The 24,209-nt window shown below is 41.0% G+C and overlaps 3 protein-coding genes and 1 pseudogene across 3 annotated transcripts; 1 reads left to right on the top strand and 3 right to left on the bottom strand.

Annotated features, from left to right (window-relative positions):
• Positions 1–3,734: 3,734 nt before the first annotated feature.
• Positions 3,735–4,566, bottom strand: LOC141013728 (gastrotropin-like). Its single transcript, XM_073487562.1, has 4 exons — positions 4,500–4,566; positions 4,252–4,412; positions 4,040–4,129; positions 3,735–3,866 (listed from the first exon to the last, which is right to left on the bottom strand). Exons 1-4 carry the CDS (start codon positions 4,564–4,566, stop codon positions 3,807–3,809), a joined length of 378 nt encoding a protein of 125 aa, XP_073343663.1. The 3' UTR covers positions 3,735–3,806.
• A 1,667-nt stretch (positions 4,567–6,233) lies between these two features.
• Positions 6,234–9,563, top strand: LOC141012928 (NACHT, LRR and PYD domains-containing protein 1 homolog). Its single transcript, XM_073486471.1, has 6 exons — positions 6,234–6,328; positions 6,678–6,892; positions 6,986–7,236; positions 7,337–7,465; positions 8,348–8,477; positions 9,283–9,563. The coding sequence occupies exons 1-6, from the start codon at positions 6,234–6,236 to the stop codon at positions 9,561–9,563; spliced, it is 1,101 nt and encodes a 366-aa protein (XP_073342572.1).
• Positions 9,564–11,330: 1,767 nt separating this feature from the next.
• Positions 11,331–12,518, bottom strand: LOC141013592 (5-hydroxytryptamine receptor 4 pseudogene; annotated as a pseudogene).
• Positions 12,519–12,910: 392 nt separating this feature from the next.
• Positions 12,911–24,146, bottom strand: LOC141012740 (alpha-1A adrenergic receptor-like). The gene is made up of 2 exons (XM_073486249.1): positions 22,809–24,146; positions 12,911–14,097 (listed from the first exon to the last, which is right to left on the bottom strand). The coding sequence occupies exons 1-2, from the start codon at positions 23,779–23,781 to the stop codon at positions 13,532–13,534; spliced, it is 1,539 nt and encodes a 512-aa protein (XP_073342350.1). The 5' UTR covers positions 23,782–24,146; the 3' UTR covers positions 12,911–13,531.
• Positions 24,147–24,209: the final 63 nt, after the last annotated feature.

A 24,209-nucleotide genomic window follows, 5' to 3' on the forward strand; every position in this document is an offset into this window, starting at 1 on the left:
GTTTTCAAATGAGTCACAAATGTGGCACATGTGCAAATGCCTAATCATACCAGCTCACACATCTTTAATTAACATTAAGTTAGATAAGAAAAGGCTAAAAAAAAAAACAGAAGCTACATCCTCCACATAAACCTGATCAGAACGTAATTAACTTGGCATACAGATTAAAGAGCAATCAGTAGCTGGCGGTGCTCTCGTGCACACTATTTACATGATTCGTCTGTTTTTAGCATTTGGTTAAAAAAAAAAAAAAAGGTGTGTATTGATGTTGAGATCGAGGGGATTTTTTCAAGATCCCCAGAGTTAAGTGGCCCAGCTGTAAAGAGGGGTGGAGGGGGTGGAGACAGGGGGAGTGCTCAAAGCTGTCAGTCTGGTAATGGATCATCCTCACAGCCTCCTGTAAGCTTTTGTATGACGGGCTAAAGAAACAGGCTGTTGGCTTTTCTCTCTGTGCCCTCGAGGAAGAATTTGAAAAAAAGGGATGGTTGGGGGTGTGGGAAGGGCTGCTCACCTTATGTTTGTGGTGGGTATCTTAGTACATGTGTGCTTTAAACCTACAATACAGCATTTAATGAGCAGGATGCATCAGAACAAATTCAGCACATGGGCAGACTGAAGTTTATTGTAGTCTAATGAAGACTCCCTTTTTTTAATGTACAATTAATAGTTTAACACAATGTAGGATGATACACATTGTTCCTCTTACCTGTAGTCATATTTATCCATCTAGATGGTTTGTGAGTTGCCAAGTTTGGGAGATATCGGCCATAGAGATGTTTGCCTTTTCCTCGAATATAGTAGAACTAGATGGCTCTCGGCGTGTGGTTCTCAAAGTGCCAAAAAAACCAAACAAAATACATCTTAAAAACTCAACAGTAATGTCTCTTCCCAGAAATGATGACCCCCGTTACTCAAGATAATCCACATCAACATCCAGCTCCACGAGCTGCCAATTAGTTCCATTTTATTCGAGAGAAGGCAGACGTCTCTCGTGCCAATATCTCCAAAACTCAGCAACTCAGACCAAAACAATCTAGTTAGATAAATATTTTTTTAAGGGACCTGGCTGCTCATTTTGCTCTGGGGCTCTCTGGTAGGTTCGTCCAGTCATGCAACTTAATTTTGTAACATCTACTTGATAAATTAACAAAATGTTTCTGTGATGCTTCATTCAGTATTAAACCTTACATACTACATTAATCTGATAAATGTATATTAGTATAAATCTGTCTTGTACTCACCAGGTAAACTTCTGGATCTAGTGTTGGCGATACCTTTTCACGGTGCACTTACTTCATCATATTTTATTTAAAAGTATTTAAGAATACGTGTTTTGTGTTGAAGAGCTGATCTTGTGCACTTTGTCCTCCTGTAACTTTGAACATGTGGAAGATGTCAAACAGTGCCTGTTGGGATGGCAGTATCAATGATAAAAAGGACATTTACTCTTTAAGTTGGGTTGAAGTCCTTAAGAAAAAAAGCCATCACCAAACCATTTGAAGGATCATGTGTTTTGAGCGGTTTTAAATGTCTTGCTGTTGTTTAAGTGACACTTTTTTTAAATTCTCAGTTAAATTCTGTGATTCAAGAGTCAAAAAGTAAAAACAGGCCCCTGTATTTCCCTGTATGAAAACAGATTTATTCCTCATAGGAATGCATGACAAAAAACCAGCCATACCTCCCTGTTATGTGTGATGTCACACTTGTTAAAAAAACGCAACTCCATGACAGGAACCTTGTGATATGATAACTATGAGCGGGATTTTTTGCCCTACAACGACTGCAGAAGCAACAGACTCTTTGATGAACAAGTTCTCCTTTTTTCTCTTTGACATGGTGAAATGCAGCATGTCAAATGTCCAGGAGGAGCAGCTGGATGTCAACAAGACTGTCTGTTACAGAGAGAGCAATGTGTTGGTGTTTTTACAAGAACACAGATAAAGAAAAGACTTCTTCTCATTTATCTGCCACCATGCAACAGCACTCCTTTATTAATAAGAAGAATCTGGCAGCACAGAGGAATAAGTGATTCCCATTAACACAAAAAGCCACTTAATGCATTGAAATAGATTAACAAGGGTTTGAGGGGCAAAGACTCTGTAGATTTATTGAGGTATGAGGGCGCCCCTTAGTGGTGAAAATGGAAACGTGCAGTCTTTTGTGCATCTCTTCTCTAGTATCCAAGGTACTCACAAGATTTGTGATTATAGCTGTTTGAGACTCTAATCTTTAATTTCAGTTTCAACAGATACACATATGTGTAAGCAGAGGTTTTCATTGATGAGGTAAAATAGTTGGTCCAAGTGAATCAGGTAAGGGGAGAAGAGTTTGAAGAGTAAGTGAAACCAGGGTGACCCCTGCACTTTGGCTATCTTTGGAAAACCTGCCCAAGACATGCATGTTGGAAGCTAAACTGTAGAGAAAGAGGAGCAGCAAAATGAATGTTTTTCACTTTATCATTTTATATAGCTAATTTCAAATCACTGAAAAAGGAAAAAAAAAAAGTCTTCTCTTCTTAAAACAACATTTTAGTGTTAGTATTTTGGTCATTTTTGCCTGATTGTGGGTTTCTCAGATGCTCATGTAGCCTACATGTTAGATTGATAATCAGACTGAAGTATGATTTATTTTATTCTTCATTACTGTTCTAATCACGGATAAACATGGTGATTAAGAGGTCTGGAACCAGGATATGCATTTGAAATCAATCCTTAAATATAAAACATCTTACAAAATACTGCAATGTGTTCAGTTCAGTGCGACACGCTCTCAATAAATATAGTTTTTCTTGCATCTTGAGCATTTGCATTGCACAGGTGTTCATGATATTTTCTTCATGACATCAGAACCTCCGAAGGCACAGATCACAATAGTCAAACATCTATTAACATAATCTGTTTAACTCTATTCCACCACCTGGGCCGAGCTGAGCTGAGGCCCGGCCCTGCTCAGCTGCAGTGCCTGCAGCCATTCCTTTTTCCTTAATGCTGACATCCCCTGCAGATATTTGCTTTCATTTAGTTTATCTGGATTTTAAAGAACAACACAGCAATAAGAAAAAGGGAACTAAACAAGATTAAAAAAAATGAGAGAAATGATGAGACCAGAGAGTCAACAGACTTAGAGAGGGACATCAACAGGGTTCAAGTAACGATTGAACACAATAAATACAACAAAAACAAATAAAACTGACAAAACCAACGTTTTGCTAATTGGGATGATGTCTTCTTTCCAACGTAACTCGACATCTCACCAACCTCGTCAACGTCTTCTCAATTAGCAAATGCTCCCCATACTATGTCTTTCCAATGTAACTTCTACTCGTCCAGCCAACGTCTGCAAGACAAATGTGTGCTATCTAGGTATGGTTGTTTTTCTGATGAGGACAGGCTCACAACATACTGAGCCCCAATTCAATCCTTGAACATATCTGTTCTGACCTGTTGTGACATTGTAGTTTGTCTTTGCATTGAGAAATTTAACACATCAATGGTGTAAAAACAAGAGAAAGAAAGTCCCATGATTGCTTGGCCAAACAGGCAATATTTTTTATTGGATCAAACATGGACTCTGGTACAGACAAATTGTTTCATCCTTGTAGAAATACAGTACTTTCACCCCTTCTATCTGTAAGTAAAACAACAAAATACAGTCCTGTGAAGACAAGAGATGTTCCACTCGCTCCGCGCTACAGATGGTGACTCTGGTCCTCTTGCTTCAGTAGTTGCAGTAAGCATTTTCTTTTTTGTGTTTTACCTCCCACTGATACTTTCCTCTTTCATTGAAGCATGTTGAGTCACGCAGCACTAGATCCTCTTGCTTACTCTTTTGAAAGTCACACCCTTCTCTCCTGGAGTTATGCAATTCTAAAACACACATTATGGAAAAGATACAGATGATTTGGGGTGAAAATACAACAAACTGCAATTTCTATTAAGGTTATTAAACATATTTTAAGAGAATTTGTCTCAGTGAATAAGCAATATGTGTTCAGAGTTGAATTGTGCTTGAGCACATGGGAAGTGGTTGCTTCTCTCACCATGACTAGCTTGTCTCCGATTATCTCTGCTGTGAAGTTATACTGAGGAAACGGTATTGAAATCTTGCTGCCTTCCATCGTGACAACAGCCTACAGGTCACAGAGGGAAATGTCCAATGAGCTTGACTGCACGACAGCTTTAAGACAAGTTGCAAAGGTGTGGCAGGTTTGCTGCTGAATGATCAGTTTCTCTGTGCCCGTTATTAACTCACCTTGAATTTGGCGCCTGTCATTGTCGCCAGCTCACATTCCTGACCAACGCTGAACGTATTGGACCAGGTCCTGCTGGGAATGCTTTGCTTCCAGGTGAAGTTGTTCCCATCTTGAACCAACTCCGTTATCACCTTGTCGTCCGTCTTGGCCTGGAGAAGCCCTGTGACCCAAATTCGACAAAGTTTAAATGCATGACAAGTCACATGTATCCATTTACGGCTTTTGTATCAATGAGAAAAATGTTTACCAATCACTTCCAGAAACTCCTCATAATTCTCTTGACTCTCCAGCTCATACTTCCCAGTGAAAGCCATGATGGTGAAAGAGAAGAGACGAAATGAGGAAGGAGTTTATGAGACGGATAAAAAAAAGAGGAGTGGCCTGCTGCAGATACTCTTTCAGGTCATTTCAGTGTCACTGCTCATATCCACCTCTTCCTTTCCTCTGTGTCAGCCACACATGTATGTGAAAAATGTCAGTTGTTATTTCTCCAAGACAAACTGTCACATTGTTTTCTGCCACAATGATGTAACTTGGCAGAAATCCCAAATATTTACCTGCTCCTGTCAGTGTCAGGTTTTTCCACGCTTTACAAGTTCTAGCTTGTATGGTACAGTAAAATGCTTGGAACATAACATCTTACCAACATCCTATAAATAGAGGTCCTGTAGGTCTTTTCAACGTTATGTTATCTTTTCTTTCATTTCTTTTTTTGAGCTTTAGCATCTATTCAGAACTTTAAATTAGAAAGTAACATTTTTGAATTGAAGTGGGCACTTTTATGGCATTTAATGTTTCTTGTCAAGAACTGCCTGAAGACCTGCGTGAAAAAGAGACCTAGAATAATTTGCATAACCCTGCATACAATGAACATGAGCTACAATTATGGTATGTGGTTGAGTAATGGTTGGTAATGGTTATTTTCATTATTGGTTATTCTTCTGATTATTTTTAAAATCATTTTTGAGATTATTGTTTCGTCTGTAACACATCAGAAAATAGTGAAAAATCTCAAATCTCAAATTTCATAAAGAAAAAACTATTCAGTGTAATACTCATAATAAGACTAAAAAGACCGTCAAGTGTTTACATTTAAAAGGCTGAATCCAGTAAGATTTTTTTACACTTTCATTCAAAAATGTATTTGAATGAAAACAAAAACGAACAAACAACAAACCTGATTACTTTTCTGTAATTCGATTAGCCGTCAATTTTTTTTGTAGCTGCATATCCTCGAAAAACTTAGCTGTCTCTTAGCTGTCTAAGGCCTTCTTACTGGATTGGGAGGGTTATAAAGCTCATCTTATTTTTTTATGTTTATGGATTGATCATTACATTCAAGAGTCAATTTTCAAAGGTGGCATTGATAACATTCAGCCACTAAATGTGGCTTCTATTGCAAATGCTAGCTAGCAAATGTCAACATTACTAACGCTAGCTCACGTAAATGTTGCTAACGCTAGCTAGCTAACATTAGGGAAGTACAGCATGCTGGGTGCATACTATAGAAATCAGCCATTCTTACGTTTTCTTTCCAAAAACTGGCAAACTACTAAGACTGTTAACTTTTGACGAAACACAGATACCACATGATACCAGTGGCCTCATACTACTGGCTGACAAATCTCAGTAGCAGCTGGAACCAACTGTCATAATTACCCAGACATCAACAAAACAATCATTTGGACAAACAACATTTTTACAGTTATATAATCAGAAGCATCGTAAGGTTTTTAAGGAAAACATACTTTTATTCTGCACCTTTCTACAAGTTCTGTAGACCATTATTTAAACAAAAAAAGATGCGTTAACATAAAAATGTTATCAATATGACCTTTAAATGAATATAATGTAAAGTTTTAAAATTGAGCTTTAATAGTATCCTCCATAAAGATACTATCTGAACTACCATTAAAGATATAATGTCAATCTACAGACTTTCAGACGATTTGAGAACTTTGTAATCGAATCCTTAAACTCGATGATAGAAGGAAGTCGAATGTCTGCTGAGGATGACTGGATTAAACTCGAGCCTGAAGTGAACCATGGGGATGCAGAGCATGCTCCAACTTACAGGTAAAGAAGGTCTTCAACTGCTGTCACAGCAAGCACATTAGAGAAAGAAAATGATGATCTCTTGTGTTTTTTAAAAGCAGCGCATTATTAAAGCTGCTGTAAGTGTTGTTGTCCCCTCCCTCCACTTCACGTCACCACACTCGAACGACTCCTGTCTTTTGTTGTTTAATAAGAAAATAACACTTACAGCAGCTTTAAAAAACAAAACAAAAAAACAACTAGAGACCACAGAGACTGACACTGCAGGTCTGGTAACAAAGCTGTTTTCATTTTCAGTTAACATTAACAATATTTCTGTTGCTCTTAGTATTTCAGACCTACCGATCTTGTTTTCCTTTTTATAAATTAGCCTACAGTCTGAAGCAGGTGACTTTGAATGTGGAGTCTCTGGCTTGCGCTGGGTTTGTAAGGAAAGGGTGAGCTTCAAGTACCAGTTTGGCTCTTGGGAGGAACACATGGAGAGACTGGAAAACATGCAGCACATCGCTGGGGGTCCTCTACTGGACATCACTGTCATTGCTGGAAAGTTAGATGAAGTGTATCTGCCACACTGGATCTGCACAGGTATGCAGACATCATCTAATAGGAAAATGAACAACATCGTTAATGTTTTATAGTTTGTCTGTTTAAACATTGCTAAACTTTTACTTTGTGCAGATGACAACCCAACAATTCTGGACAAGTTTGCAGTCCTACACGTAGACACCTGTGGAGATGTTGTGGAACAAGCGTCTGAGGTCACACCATCCCACGTCAAGTTATCCCAGCCAGTTTTCTCTCCAAGAGCAGTCCTGATGAAAGCCGGCTTTCCAGTGAAAATTAACTGTAAAGTGATGATATACAAGACCAGCAAGGCCTTCCTCACGCTACATGTTTATCTGATCCCTCGTGATCCTGCTCTACAACAGGTGATTGGAGTTCCTACTGTCCCCATATGGATTTATAATTCAAAACACAGACAGCAATGTTGGTGACTGTAGCCTTGACCCTGTCTGTTTTCCCCTGTAGACAATAAAAAACAAGGAACTATCCAGTGGATACCAAATGATCCAAAAGCCTTACCCAGAGCAGCCCTTGAAAATGCGTGACCGCTTCATCCTCACAGCCGATAAGGAGGGTGCAGAAATTTACCCTACAGTAAGGTTTGAACTGTCTTTCACCTATTAAATCTGACTAAAAGTGTGGTCCGAAAAATAAATGTCGTCATCACAAATATAATTTGCTTCATCACTATAAATACGGTCGATGGCTTTGGCTTTGAAAATGTTGAAAGATATTCTGTAGTAAATTATATAACAAGAATAACAACAATATTGCCAAGAGAGTCTTATCTTGTGATCTCACCCAATCATCAGGATTAAAAAATTAAATATCCACACCATTTGTTATCTTGGGATAATAACATTAATTTGAAAAACAAAAAAATTGGGATTTAAATGAGAAGATTGATACATCTCTGGCATGTGTCTGCTCAATATGAAGCTACAGCTAACAGATCAGCAGACCTGCTGGCTCAGTGCAACAAACACTGGAGACAGTGGGAAACAGCAAGCCTGGTTCTGTCCAAATGAACAAATCTGCCTTACGAGCACCTTCAAAGCTGACTATTTAACATGTTATATCTTTTTGACTGCACCTGGCCAGGAAGTAGCCTCCTGTAAAACACAATTTAATGTATTTACACTGCTGTTTTCCTGGGGATTTATGGACAAACATAAGCATCAACCTTTACATTCCATGTCTTCTTATACCTTCCAGTATGCTAAGCTAAACTAAGCTAAGCTAAGCTAAACTAAGCTAAGTTATTAGAGTGGTATTATTCTTTTCACCTAACTCTTGGCAACAAAGCAAATAAGCATATTTGCCAAAGAGTAAATTTATTCATTAAATATATCATGCCCAACATCCAATATCAAAACATTTTCATATTTTTGATAAATTACCTGTGAATTACTATTATTATTACATCTAAAGAAAGTCTAGTTCTGCTCCTTTTCCCTTTATGTATTTCTGTCACAGAAATTGAAGCTTGTACATGAAAGCAGTGACCCAAACTTCTTTGAAGTGTTCATTGGAAATCCAGACAGTAATTTCCAGCTCACACTGGGACATGAATCTGGACCAGTGTGGACCTGCGCCATTCGAAAAGGTCAGCCTTCATAAATGAATATTACCAGCTGTGTACGAGCCTTATTCAGCTAAAATGCCTTGTTAGTGTCTTGAGAATGAATGCAAAACATAAAACCATTAACTCAAACAAATATCCATATTTTATTTTCTGCATTTGATTTCAGATGACTATCAAACTGCTGGTGATGTTCAGGTGATGTATGGTAAGACACTGTATATGACGATATTTAGAAGAAGTACAGCTGTTTGAAGTGTCATCACATCTGCTGTAGATCTTTCACATACAGACTACAAACCAGTCGATCATCTGGTTGATATGACTGGTATAAATGAAATTAAATGGTTATACAACAATAACATTAATACATTGTAATAGCCTTTAGTATTCGTCACAGAACCTTGAGATTGTCATTAACATTGATCATTCAAATTTGCTACAAATATCAATTTTATGACATCTCAGGGTGCAGAGTAAGAAAGAAAAGAGTTTACCACTCCTAAACCGCTCCTCATCTTTGCTCAAAGCTAGTAGCTCAGGGCTACATTAGCCGTGATTAGCATGACGCAGCAAAGATTAGATTTTTTTCTTTTAAACTGCATGTTGTGCTTCTGACATATTATAGGAGTGTGATGTTGAATTGGCGGTGTCGCTTTTTAGCCAAATGTTTTCCACTGATATGTAGTAGTATCCAGCCAATTTTGTTGTTTCAGTTGTAAAGTGTTGCTGCTAATCTAAAATCTAATTATAAATAATAATAAACGATTGACCCCCTTAAAAGACCAAAATTTGAGTTTTGAATTTTTTCTTCTCTTTATTCCTCTAGATGAGGAGCTTGCTAGAGTGAGGCCTCAACTTGTGGAGAGAGTATCCAGCGAAGTTATCAATCAGCTGCTGGACGACCTTTTAAAGGATGGTGTCTTGAATTACGGGGAAAAAGACTCGATACTTCAGGGGAACAATTCCCGGGCAGACAGGGCACGCTGCCTTATCGATGTGGTGAAGAGGAAAGGACGTGAAGCCAGCAGGAAGATGTTCACTCACCTCCAAAGCAGAGACCGTGTACTCTCTGCTGAGCTGGGGCTGCCCTCTGGCCTGCCTGTTTAGCCAAGTAAAGTTTCAGCAGAGCTGGTCAACGTTAATGATCTTAATTTTTACTACAGTCTTTTGACAAAGCACTGTAGTGGGACCTTTATTATCTTTTTGCTTGATATTAAATGTTTGACTTCTTTTGCACAGAGAAATATGATTTTAAACAATAAGCTGACAGCAGTGATTCTGTATTTTGTTGCTCCTGCAGAGTGAAATCCACACACATCCCTGCTGCTGATGCTTTGTGGACAGAAAAAAATGACACTCCTAATTCATTATGCACTGAGAGCCATATCAGGTGACTGACATGATTAATGTTTTTATTGTTATGTTAAATGACTCAAAGCACTTGATTAAAGCTGCACTAATCAGTATTTTTGTGTTAACAAAGGATAAAATTATGTGACAGGCGTCACCAAATGAATAATGATGTTGCCCTTTATTGGCTGGAGGTATAAAGAACTGATGAAGAACTGATTTGTTTTTGTTGTTTGGAAAATGCATTTGTAAGATAAAGGGCACTGATTTATAATCTAACTACAGTCACTTCTAACATTTACTTGAATTACAGTTTGTAATAATATGATTTTGTAATCAGATTACAACAAAATATTTTTATCAAACTTGTCACTGGTCGACTGCCTCTGATATCACCATTGTATTTCAGTTGTATTCTTAAAACATACTGTACACATGTTAATGAGACAGAATGAACACAAATACATTTGTTAAAATAGAAACAAACACACAAAGAGAGAAGGGTTGAATGTGGTGGCCACTGATGGACTGGGAAGTGTCGTCTTTACCAGGTGTGGAAAAATGTCTGTGTAATAGACAATCATTGATTTAGTTTCTGGTATTTGTCTTTTTTTCAGCGTGAATTCTGGGCAGGCTTGCTCCTTTATGCTCCTCCTGAATAAATTGGATGTATACTTCTGCATCAAGTTGGTACATTTTGTAATTACTATGTATTTTGTCCAGACCACAGAGGGAAATTAAAGTGGCCCGAACTAATAATAACTACCACGTCCTTACTACTCGAGTGCACATCGGTTTCCATGGCAAGAATGTGTGTAGTGTTTGACACCAAGAAGAACATTACATTACATTAATTCAGTTGTATTAGCGTGGCTAATCTGCTTTTAGCTTAAAACATTTGCAGCATATGAATCAGGCCATCTTTGTATATAGCTACCTAGTTTTCTGTACATTTATAGCAAGATTGGAGATGATTTTGCACATTAAGATCAGGGTTGAAGCCACCATGTTGTCACTAACTCGCTGTTGGTTTGGGACAACAACCCCTGGGAGTCTGGAAGTTTTTTGCATGAAACGTCAATGAGAGGGATGCATTGTTTATATTTTGACAGACCGACTAGATGCACAATTGGGGGATATATGCATATTTTGAATGTCCGATGACTGACATTTTAGTCCCGTCTCATCTCGTCAGCGAAGACGAAACATTTTATGATCGCTTTTACTGTCAAAGATCTATCTTTAGCTCTTCAACAGCTTTGTCTTAGTTAAGGAATAAAGATTGTTGGCCGTTTTACTTCAAAGTTTTCATTAACAAAAAAACACTGCATTGGGGAAATAAAGGACCCAGTGATTTTGACTTTGGCTCACACTAAAAGTCAGCATTTCTTGGCTTCTGCTACACTGGTTTTTAACAATTTTTTAGTCCACCTCTCTTCAGTGATTGTTTAAGGTGAAACAGAACAAAAAAACCCTCCCTGACAATAAAGAATTAGCTAACATTATCAAGCTAATGCACAATGATCATCTTGAAATGGTCTCCAAGGTAACAACAGTATGTGCGTGTCTACCGAAGGGCGATGAATCCAAACCTGCTCTTAACTGCCTCCCCAAAAGTCCACAGTTTAACATGGCTGCAAATGCATGACGGTAGTTCTTGTTGAACAAGGCGTAGAGAAAAGGATTCAGAGAGGAGTTAGCATATCCGAGCCACATGGAGGCCTCCAGGACCAGGGGGCTGATGCTGTAGCCCTTCAGAGGATGGGCCATGTTCAGGCAGAAGAAAGGAAGCCAGCAGAGCAGGAAGACTCCCATGATCAGACCCAGTGTCTTCACCGCCTTTTGTTCCTTCTTCAGAGAATGCCTCTCCACACAAGTCTGGACTCGTCTGCTGGGGTCGGCCCTCATAGGACTCTGGTTCATCTGGTGATCGATTGCATGGATCCATCTCGCTTGTCTCCGGGCAGCCTTGAAGATTTTCCCATAGGCAAACAGCATGAAACACATGGGAATGAAGAAGGAGATAGCTGAGGTTGCAAAGGCGTAAGGAACGTGAAACATGGCCGGACAGCTCTGAGCAATAGACTGAGTGTTCATGCCGAGGGAGACGCAGAGAGAGGAGATGACCAGAGGCAGGATCCAGCAGAGCAGCAGCAGTATGGCCACACGTCTGGGAGACATCCGGGCAGGGTAGTGCAGCGGGTCGCACACTGCTATGTATCGGTCCAGTGCCACACAGTTGAGATTAAAAATAGAGGACGTACAGAAGGTGACATCGAGCAGGAAGTGTGCTCGGCAGAAGCAGCGCCCGAAGTGCCAGCTGTCGATGGAACGCACCAGGCTGAAAGGCATCACCAGCACGGCAACCAGGAAGTCTGCCACTGCCAGGGAAACCATGAAAGCGTTGGTGAGCGTCTGGAGGCTTTGGAAACGTGCCACTGCAGCCATGATGAGAAGATTTCCCATGATGGCCAGGACGGGGATGGGTAGGAGCAGGCACAGCACAGAGACTTTAACAGCGGTGCTATGAAATAAATCGGAAGGATTATTCAGGGTGTGGTTATCTGAGGTGTTAGTTCCTGGCGTGGAAATCATGATGAGGCAAGAAGCGAGCCATCAGCCACTCGAAATAAATCCATGTGGATGCCTTTCCCTTCAGTGCCGAGCATGTCTTACTGGCTAATCTAAACCTGTCTCTGTTCCTTCAACATATGGAGCTGCGTGTCCTGTGATGTATACTGGACTCTCTTTCTCTGTGTGTGTGTGTGTGTGCATATGCCCAGTATTGATCCACTGACAAAACAAAGCCCATCAGGAGTAAATGATTAACTGGCATGTACAAGGAGTCAGTGGGCCATGAGGTAAGTGGACAGGTAGGTATATAGTTAGATGTGTCATGGCTGAGCTGTGATCGCAGGTCGGAGAGTCGTCTATATAAGCAATAAACGCAGATTTATCTCTTCTCAGTGGAAATGTTCAGCCTGATGTTTGCTCTTTACCTCAGACACTCAAAACTGTCCACACCCCAACTCAGAACAAATAACATCCATCAAAGTTTTTTTTACATCCAGCAAGAGAGAGAGAGAATTTGTCTCCAAGCAGCATTTGAGCAACGTTCTATGTTTATTCATGTATCGATCACATTTCTAATATTGATATTCAGAACTTTTCCAACATTAAACATACAAACAAGATGATATCTGATGATTGTGCGCACAGCAGATAAACCAGGTTATACTTTAATTTCCACAACATACCATGAAGTTATCAAGTGACTGCAACAGAAAGGTGGTCGTTTGTCTTATCACACATTTTACACGAGTCAGGTTCTTTGTCATGTTCAGTCTTTTTTACAAGGCAGATTTTTGAAGGGAAGATTGTGTTGGGTGTGGTTCCTTTCCTTTAAATTATTCTGTTGTTTCCTCAAGATGCATGCATGTCCCAGTCCAAAAGAAGGCAGTGAACAGTGATTTTGTCCTGAGCTCCTTGCTGTCCATTGAAAGAAGAACCCTTCTATGCCTATGTGAACCACAGCTACAGAAACATAGACAAAATATATCTGATACAGCAGCATAGTCAATACTCAATATCTTCAGCTTACATTGACCACTAATGACACTGACAATCCACTGACTGATGGGTGATCATGGGATCTTGTACAGTGAACGCAGCAAGTCTGTTAAATCCTACATCCACAGGGAATGAATGAGTCACGACTCAGTTAGTCACACCTTATCATCAGGCACAACACTGTGTTTGTTGATCCCTCCCTTGTCTCGATTCTTCCCAAAGGAGAAAGAGAAAACACTCCCAGTCATCTCCTCAGCTGCTTTCCCTCCTCTCACCTCCGCTCTCAAAGCTCCCTGCTGGCAGTCTGCAGGGCTGCCGGGCAGCAGGTTGGGTGTGGAGGGAGTCGGGGTGGTGGCCCCCCAGATGTATAATGTTTCCCCTTCAGGGCAGGGTGGGAGACCCTTGCTCAGGTAGCTGGGGCTCGGACTGGCCGAGGAGGGCAGGGTACGCTGGCTGCCATTCAAGCAGCTGGAGTTGTGATCCGTTGAGCCTTTGCGTGAGTTTCCAGAGGAGCTGAAGTTGGAGGATCGGTAGTTGTAAGCCCTCCAGCCGGGACGTTTACGCTGGTGGCACTGGCATTTTAGGATGCGGATGAAGGCCAGCTTGAACTCGCGGTTGTAGCAGGGGTAGATGATGGGGTTCAGGCAGCTGTTGAAGTAGCCCAGCCAGAAGATCACTTTGAAGAGGACATCAGGTGGGCGCAGGTTCACATTAAAAGACCCTGGAAACAGTAGAAAATGGAGATATTCAATCCAATCATTCATGGGCAATGGATTTGTACAGAAACCTCTAATGAACTCCTTCAAGACCCTGAACACAATTTTTTCTTGAACAGCTCCTTACTGTGAGCGATGTCTGATTAAACCACACCCTCTTATTAATAATACTTATGGATGTTTTGTTCAAACTTGCTCATATAGCCACCAATAATTAATATTAATTAAAGCATAAACACTGGTAGAAGAGGGAAACAGCTAGCCCGGACCTGTCCAAAGTAAAAAAAATAATGACACCTAGTAGCATCCGAAAGCAAACACGTTGAATCCTGTTTGTTAATCTGCACATAAGAAGGCAAACGCCACTTACCCCTCCTTTCAGTCTATGCTAAGCTAAGCTTAACACCTCCATCTCTGTAATTAATGCACAGACACGAGAGTCGTATTGATCTTCACATCCAACGTTCAGGAAGGTAACGATTAACTGTATTTCCCTAAATGTCAATCTTTTGTCCTCACAAACACATGTTCAAACTCGCATAACTTGCATAACGAGTGGAGATGCTAAAATCTCTAAAGATGCTAAATATCAGATGTCAGGCAGAATTTTGGGGAATTGTGTATAAAATGATGCATAAGACATATTTCTATTGAACTGACTGGTGAAGAGTCTTGTTTGAACATTTCATTCACTGGAAGAAGATGCTGTTTACAAAAGGAGTTCAATAACTAATAATCAGGGATGCATGGACCCAACCTTTTCTCTCCCAATACTGATACCAACACCTGAATGACGATGCATAACCAGTTCTCTCCAACTCAAATTTAAAGTTTGAAATTTCCGTGGGACTAAGATCTGAGTTACTGCCTGCTGTGACTAAATGAATCTAACTGATGTTGAAAACATTGAACTTTAAAATGACAGTAATGTATATCAGGATATATCCCGTCTGTTTAATCAGGTAACTATCCAATCAGTCCATCCCTGTGTACATTGACTGCTGGATTAGGATTTGTTGATCCTGTCTGTGACTGCAGCTTATATTTTACCCAGTAGGCGGCAGCATTGATTAAGACTCACACAGGGCTCTACAGTGAGACTTTGGGCAGAGAGGATATGAAGCGCAAGAGTGAAAAGCCCAGAGAGGACACCCAACTGTGCATCATTTAAGAAAGACCTTGTGCTTCCTTTTTTAAAGAAACCAACGCAGACGCTCTGTCACAGTTCATCTGGAGGACTTTTATAAGTATACAGAGAGAGTTGGATGACCCTGAGTTTCTTTTAAGATGAATGCACTGGCAGAAATGAAAAGGGAAGACATTTTATTTGAAACGAAATGGCAGCTTTTTCTCTGAGAGGCTGTGGAGGTCACACTAACACAGCAGGCCCTCTCTTTCTGCACAGGCTGATGCTATGTATATGTGGGCAGGTGTCCTTTTGTTACCCACAATTAGAGGCAATCTGAATGATGGTAACGACAACATTACACATGATCCTGAAGAAGGTTTGTCCTGTGTGCTAATGAGTGAGTTAAACCCTATTAATCTGCCCTTGTGGTGCCCTTTCTTCTCTTGTTGCCAAGTTTAAATAGAGGGTGAATATTTTACCAGCTAATGAGGTTAGAGGGGGAAGCCTGAAGATAAAAACAGAGAATTTATAAGCAAGTGAGGGATCAGTGTGAAAGAAAAAAAATTGTGTGAGTGGGCAGATGTGAGTAAAACTGTGTTTCTTTACACCAACCCACATTCTTAAATTAATATCATCTTCCTGGAGAGGCTGATGATGCACTATAATCTCAGGCTTTCAAGTGTGAAATTACCTCTGCTAAGATATTACAGCTTTCCTCTTCATAAACATCAGATCAACAGCTTTAATTTTAAGCGCTACAAGGTACATTATATCCTACATAGCCGAGGGGTGAGATGTATCATTGGTTACAAATAGTGATAACAGCCTGAAGGCAGTTGTGTCCACCAAATGAGTTGAACATAATCACTTCTCACATAGTTTTGGAAAGAAAAACAGCTGCTGCTATATGAACTTGACATCACAGAGGGTCTGCTCCACACACACTCACACACCAGACTCTACAGAAAGCCGTCTGAATGTGTCTTGCCCTTCTGTTCTGTAGATGAATGGGTCTCCGCTCAGTGGCTGGTATTTTCACATGCTATTTTCCCTTTTGGACGACCACTTAAATGTGATTACATAACTAAGTGACTAATGCCTGTGGTTGGGATTCAGGGCTCAATAGAGTAGAATAAAAACTTGTTCATTCTTTAATTTTTTTCCATCATTCATTACAGGTCTTATTTACAAGAAAAGTTTGTTTTCGAGTGTCATTCCCAACTCGTCAAATACCGATGCTTTGGGATTGTGGGTCATGTCAGTGGTCATCCCAAAGCGTCAGTATTTGATGAATTGGGTATGAGACTCAAAAATAAACATTTCTTACAAAGTGGACCTTGAAAAATTTTCCATCAAAATGTTCTCCAACCCGACGTGAGACTTCATCTGTTTTAGACTCATTGTCTGTCCAGCCAACAGATGAAAACAAAAATATATTCAATTTCCACTCATTTGAAACATTCAAAAGCAGCAAATCCTCAAATTGGAGAGCCAGTATCTGTTTTTTTTTGTGGCATTTATTACTTGGAAATTGGCTTTAACTATCAATCAGTTATCAAAAATAATTGTTTTTCATTTGTCATTTTAAATGATTACAAATGACATCTTTCTTTCTTTCTTTCTTTCTTTCTTTCTTAAAATAATATTATGATATCTTTAGGCAATATTCTGATACACCGTATAAATCTCTATATATTGAAATCTCCTCAAAGGCACTTCATAAATGCTAGGGTGAGCAGAGTACCTGTCAATATTGACTGTGACTGTTGAGACTTCCACAAAATATCAATTCATTGAGAGTTTTCATTAATAATTATCAGCAAAGTGGATGTAATGACTAAGTGGGTAAAGGCAAATATTAGAATAAGTTGAACAGTCTGCTAAGTTCAGAAAATGACATCACTTTAGTATAATGCAGCTTTTAAAGCCAGCAAAAAGCAACAATAAGCCATGTCACGATATGAGATGACAGTCTCAGCCCTAGTCTGTATTTCATTATAAGCCTCCCAGGTGGGCTATAAGAGTGACATCTGAAGGGGCAAACACAGCTGTGTGGCTCTAGAGGCACCCTACAGGGACCAACACTGCCAGCATGCTCCTGTGTCTCCTTTCTGCAGGATAAAAGTGCCGGAAACACAGAAAGAAATCTGGCTAACAACAGACTTTCCTGTAGCCAGATAAGGTTTGTGTGTTCAGGTTTTGTGTGAAGCGGCCTATGCTTGTCTCCTGAAGAGTGTTTATGTTGAAAGGCTGTAGTAAAAACAGCAGAGGATGCGAGGGCTTGGCTGTAAGACAATGGTACATAGATAACTGTGGGTGGGTTGTTGACGGTGGTCTCGCCCTTTTCTGTTAGGAGAAATGTTTGCACCTCCTTCTTGAGGACAGGCACACGTACACACATCTCACTATGAAACACAGGAACATCTTAACAAAACAGGCATCCTGTTATTCTCACTAATTGGAAGAAGCAATGCCTAGTCTGTGCCACACACATGCACGCACACACACACAATCTGCTCCCCAAAAACTCACACATCCTGTTTCATAACACACCCATAAATATGATTAATATGTCTTAATCTGAAAGGACAGAAGTGTTATTGCCCTTGTAGATTGCTTTCAATGAAATCATAGCATGAAGCTATTTCTGGAAAATTGGGTTGACATCGCAGAGACCCTCACTTGCACCCCTGCTGCCCTGTGGCCCCTCCAGCTCAGCTCTGCCACCTCCTTTCTTCTTCATCGCTTTGTCACTTAGCACTCTCATTATTTTTCCCCTTCAAAAACCACTTCAATTACCCCATTGAGGGGGAGGCCAGATCATGCAACAACCCCCCCTCCGGCCCTCAAAACATACACACATGTGAGATGCACCCAGACAGACACAGTATACACGGAAACATTTGGTACAACACCCCAAAGTGTTGGTTTCTCTCACATATGGGCTGACGGTTTGCACCAGTTGCTATTTGCGAGGCCTTCACAGGAGATTAGTGTGCGCGCTGGGTGTTAAAGAGCCGTGGGACAATGTTTGCAATGAAATAACATGAGTACCCCCCGAGGACTGGTGAATTCTCTTCGGCTGAGTTTGGAGCTGAGAACAAGAGAAAACAGCTCGGTGAAACCCCTAAAAGTAGACGAGTCCCTCCACTGAGTCTTCAATTTAGAATTTAAAACACTTTACGACAATGATAACACTTTATAATAACAGTTTACAAACAATGAAATGCTTTAAAAGCCACTAACCAAGTATTATAAACAGCAGTTGCAACTTTCCAATAAACAATTGCCTAATAAATGGTTTATAAAGCGTTTCATCGTTGGTAAACAGTGAAATAACTACTAGCCAAAGTTACATTAACTATAAATGTATAATTTATTAATGATGGTAATTATAAAGTGTTACCATGACAATGCTTTAATGCTTATAATAGTTCTATGTTTCTTCATCTTAGTTCATAATCTTAGTTTAGCTTTGTTGCTGATTACTAAATAAATCGATAAGTTAATGGACAGGAAATTACTACTGACAATAGTTTTTTTACAATCAATAAATCATCAGTTGGTTTCAGCGTCTTTGCTGTTTTTTCTTGTCCATGGGTGCAGGAAGCATTTAAAATGTTGGTAGGACAATTTTACCAGAGGTTTCGGGGATCTCCTCTAGAATTTTTGTGTATTCGTATAAAGTGTATTTGTCATTTCATTTATTCTGGTGCATTAACAGGTGGTTTGATACTTTATCCGGCCATAGCAGCATGAGAAAAATTATCAGTAGGCTTACATTTCACAATTTCATCCAGAGGAAGTGCCCCACATCACATATTTGAATATATCAAAAAGATGAAAGTATGTAAATTGATTCAATGACTAATTTATAATAGCTTAAATAGCTTCTTAAATAGAAATGGCGACCAGTTGAACTGCTAGGCACTAAAATAAAAGCTCTTTAAAATTGAAATGTCCACTGAATGAAGTAATGATTGCAATCAACTTAAATGATGCAATGATACTTTATTTTAAAATTAAATACATTTAATTAATAGTAATAGCTTTATATCAACAGTTATATTGCATTTAATTCCCATGCATTGAAACTTTATTTTAAAATTAAATGTATTTAATTGACGAGTAATGGTTTTATATCAAAAGTCAAATTGTATTTAATTTCATTTTTCTCTCTGCTTGTACACCAGAATACCAGGTCGCTCAGGGTGGTGTGGACACAGGAGGACAGTGCAGAACAGGCACTCTGCTGTAGGTCCCACTGATCTCTCTACCTCTTGTGCAGTGGACTACCAGGGCCATGAAAATCTCTATCAGCATAACTGACAAACGTATTATTTCCTAACTGTGAGCTGTAGTTGCCTTGGGACACTACACCACCCCGACTGGCTGTCGAAGCTGCAGCATCTCTGGGCTAGTTAGGTAGAGCGGACAGGCTGGGTGGTGGAGCTGTGGCAGCCTGTCCGCTTTGGTGCTGGTGCCACAGTAGCAGTTTGAAAGGTGACGATGGTGATGAAAATACATTCTTGTCATCAAAGATCAGAAAGCGCCATAAAATTAGGCTGGGTTATATGGACTTAAAATATTATTGCAATATTTTTAAGGCTGTATCACAATACACAACATACGTATATCTTGATAGTCTGAAATCTCCTTAAAGAGTAACTCCACCAATTTTTACATACTAAAGTGTGTTTACAGGTCTTGGGGAGTACTACTGCACATGTAAAAAACAATGCAACTTAGCCACTGAGTGACATCACTGAAGGCATTTTATCAGATTACATGCAGCTTCCTCTGGAGCCACAAATACTTTATACTACTTTTTCACATATTTTTACCAAAAAATATCGATATTGTGACAATCTTGTGGGGATGAATAATGAGATTTTTTATTAAAAAAATCAACAGTAAAGTGGATATAATGACTAGGTGGGTAAAGTTAAATATTAGAACAAGTAGAACAGTCAAAATAACTGTGATGAGGCCTTTAAAACCAGGAAAAGACAACACTTATGTCATATCACGATATAACGATATCCCAAATCTAACAGGATATATAGTCTCATATCAAGAAAACGATATAATATGGAAATATTGGCCAGCCCTGCATCAAAAAGATGATCTAGAAGCATTTTCATGAAACTCTGGCTTCTTTCATTGCGTCTGGCCCCTTTAAAAGCCTTTTTTGGTCAATTTCAGCAGTAGTCTCAGATTCTTACTGTGTCAAAGGGATGATAAGGTGTCATTTTGTCCTAATGTGGAACAAGAATGTGTCATGAAATAACTTTAAGTTTTATGTCGGCATCACTGACAAACAAGCGAAGCCAGACGGGTCAGTGAGTGTGTGTGAAATTTTGGGCTGCTTTTTGTCCAAAGGAAGCTTGCCTGGAGTACCACTAACTTAAAATCTTTGATGTAATGTTTATAATCTTGGACTCTGTGTACCTAACTTTGCTCCAAGTTAAAGGCGTAAAAGGACAAACTGAAAGGGAACGACTCAAACTGGACTGTCAGTTGCATGTTTGCCATTTATGTACAAAAACAAAAACAAAAACAAAAAGATGAATCTGATGGATCAGATGTTGAGGAGACAGTTCACATATGTCTTTTAACTGAATATATGTTCTCCGGTTGAGGGGTCAGGGGTCAGAGGTCACAGCGGTTCTTGCCTCAGGTTAATCATCAAAGGCTTTAACATCAGCAGTGATGCATGTGAGAGAAGCAGCTGCAGTCACACTGAAAGAAAATCACTCAAAACACACATGAACATTCTTGCACACATGTACATAAACACAAAGACTTTTTTAGCGCACAAAAACAAAACACTCATGCCATCCACTGCCAGCAGCGCACACACACACCCAATCATAACCCCCCCACATACGCTACATATCAGTGACAGCGTGCAGAGGAAGAAGCAGGGTAATAACAAGTGTGAGACAGGAAATCCCACTCTGTGGGTGGAGGCTAACGAACACACAGGGAGCAACACCAGGAGTGCGCCGCTGCCCTTTAAGGCTTTTAGTATTTAAGATCAGACGGGAGCCAAGGCACAAACATAAATTGAAAATCTCCTTTTGGAAATAAAGGAGGCAGGAGACAGTGTCCTGCTTTGACTTAGTGGATATATAGTGGATGCATCACATGGCATTCCCGTCCAGGAGACTAGTTTGTATTCTTTTCTTTAATGCACTTGGTTAAGAATCAGCATGACATAAGGCTGTTTGGTGCTTTGTCGCCGTGTATCAGTATGCTACACCAGACATGGTACAGAGAAACATACCCTCTGGGGTTTCTTGGCACTTTGTTGATTAGTGTTACGTAAACAGGCCCCTCCTGAACCTCCAATCCCCTCGTATCTGCTCTCTGAAGCCTCTCAGATCTGGAAATCTGAACTTTGGAAAATTACATTTCCTTTTGCTTTTAGTATCTAAGAACGTCTCGAGGCTAAATAATCCCTACTATGTGACCCTGCATAGTGATCCTGCCCCAGGTACTAATGTGTGTGTGTGTGCGTGTGGCCATGTGAGGATGTAATGAGCTGCAGCTTGAAGCCAGGAGCATAAACACATTCCCATATGACTGCATGCATGCTGACAGACAAACACACACTCCACAAGGGATCAATGCTCTGGCAAATCAGGCAAAAGATCATCTAAAGAAGAGCGGCCATGCTTGTTGTTCAGACTCCATCACTAATGTTGTCTTCACCCCCTTGCCATGACACAGCCGGTGGCCATTTCACCACAGAATATATTGTTTAATTTCCTCTGCAGTTGTTTTAAACAGCCACGACAGCGGAGTGTTGACTGCCTGCCAGTCTCAATGGCATCAGGGAGCCCCGGGCCGGCCCCACAGGCCTCTGAATCAACTGACCAGAGCAGAGAGAAGCCATCGAGTCTGCAACTTGGCACGCTCGGGGAGTGTATTTGTTGCACCAAGTGATTAACTCAGACTCGGGGGATAATGCAAAGATAACACTAATAATGTTTGGAAAAGCTTGAGAAGAATTCCCTCTCAGTCTCTTAAAAACATGTTTTATCCCCAGACTATGAGCCACGAATTTAGAGACTAAGACGCAAGTATAGGTTTGGCACTGTAGAGTGAATGGTGCACAACTGGAATATTTGATCAAAATGTAAAGTCTGTGTCATAAAATATCAATTTAATTACATAAACAGAGGCTGTAAAGTCAGATAAATAACATAAATCTGCTCCCACAGTGTCATATATTGAAAGCTGCAGTATGGGTGATGTTATTTTTTATTCCTGCAGTATAGATCGACCACCACAGTATATCAAAGCCCACTCATAGGTTCGGTGACAGAGCAGTAAATTGGAGAGTTTGCAGTGCCAGCAGCTATAGATATGATTTAAAGGCCTGCAGCAGCCTTGAACTGCCTCAGTTTAACTTCCTACAGACATGTAGATGACTGTAATATCTTCTGTGTGAGCTCAATGACTAATGGAATATCATTTTTGAATTGGAGTGTGTTGTGAGGGAAAGAAGTAGGGGATTGTGTGTGCTTTGTAAATGGCCGAACATCGGGTTTATTTCTGACAGTGTAACAGACCACATACCTATGGGTAAGGCGAGAAAGAAGGGCAGCCAACAGAGCGTAAACATGCCGACCACAACTCCCAAAGTTTTTGCCGCTTTCTTCTCTCGGGAGAATTTCAGAAGTTTCACCGTGAGGGAACTTCTCGCCTGGTGCGCACGGCCCTTCCCGGTGCCTGAGCTGCCGGGCTCCTCCTGTACCTGTGAGCCCTTGTGGATCCTGAGGGTCAGCTCGCTGGAGTTCATCCTCTCGCGCATCACACCGGCTTCCAGGTTCTTAGTGGTCCGTTTGGCGACTATGTACACCCGGCAGTACATGGCCAGAATAACGACCAGAGGGATGTAGAAGGAGCCGAGGGAGGAAAAGAGCGCGTAAAACGGCTCCTCGGTGATGGGGCACACCGTGTCGTCCGGCGACGGCGGCTGCTTCCACCCGAACAGAGGTCCGATGGAGATGACCACCGACAGCGCCCACACCCCGAGCATGGCCAGCAGAGCCCGCTTCTCCGTCACGATGCCCGGGTACTGCAGCGGGTGGCTCACTCCGATGTAGCGGTCGATGGATATTACGCACAGGCTCATGATGGACGCGGTGCAGCACAGCACATCCACCGCCGCCCAGATGTCACAGAAGATCCTGCCGAACACCCAGTAGTCGAGGATCTCCAGGGTGGCGGACACCGGCAGCACCGTGGTGCTCAGCAGCAGGTCGGCGATGGCCAGGTTGATGATGAAGTAGTTCGTCGGGGTGCGCAGGTGCCTGTTGCACATCACCGAGAGGATGACGAGGATGTTGCCCGCGATGGCGAACACGATGAAAGCCCCGAGCACCAAGCCGAGCGGGATGGCCCGGGTGAGATCCACCTCGCTGTGCTCCGTGTGGTTCCCCCCGGAGCTGTTGGTAAAGTTGACCTGGGAGGACGCGCCCAGAGTCCCGTCGAGTTCCGAGGAACCATTTTTCCACAAGTTTGTGACATTGTCAGTGCTCAGACTCATTTTGACTCAAGAAGTCCTCCATAGCAGGCTTCAGATCACTTATAACTGCAACTCACGAAAGAGCTTTAAACATAAATAAACTGTCCAAATGGCGCGAGACTGCATGGTGTAACCGCGTGTTTGCAATTTCGGTTCCAAAGAAGCGCCGAGGAAAAGAAAAGCACGCTCACTGTGCAGCCGTGCAGTCCCCATGCAGCCCTCCTTCTCCCTGCGCTCTCCTGAGGCTCACTGGAGAAGTGAGGGGGGCAGCAGTCATCTCCTGCCTCCTCTGCACCACACACAGCTCTGCCATTTACTGACCAGACATACCTAAACATGAGCCTGTGAAGCGCGCATGACGCACCAGTACATGAAGAGCCGCGACTCCACAGAGAACGCAAAACATATATCATTTTACGCACCTATGCGGGATGGAGTAGAGATTTGCG

Source organism: Pagrus major, chromosome 18 (genome assembly GCF_040436345.1).
Source record: "Pagrus major chromosome 18, Pma_NU_1.0".
NCBI lineage: Eukaryota > Metazoa > Chordata > Actinopteri > Spariformes > Sparidae > Pagrus > Pagrus major.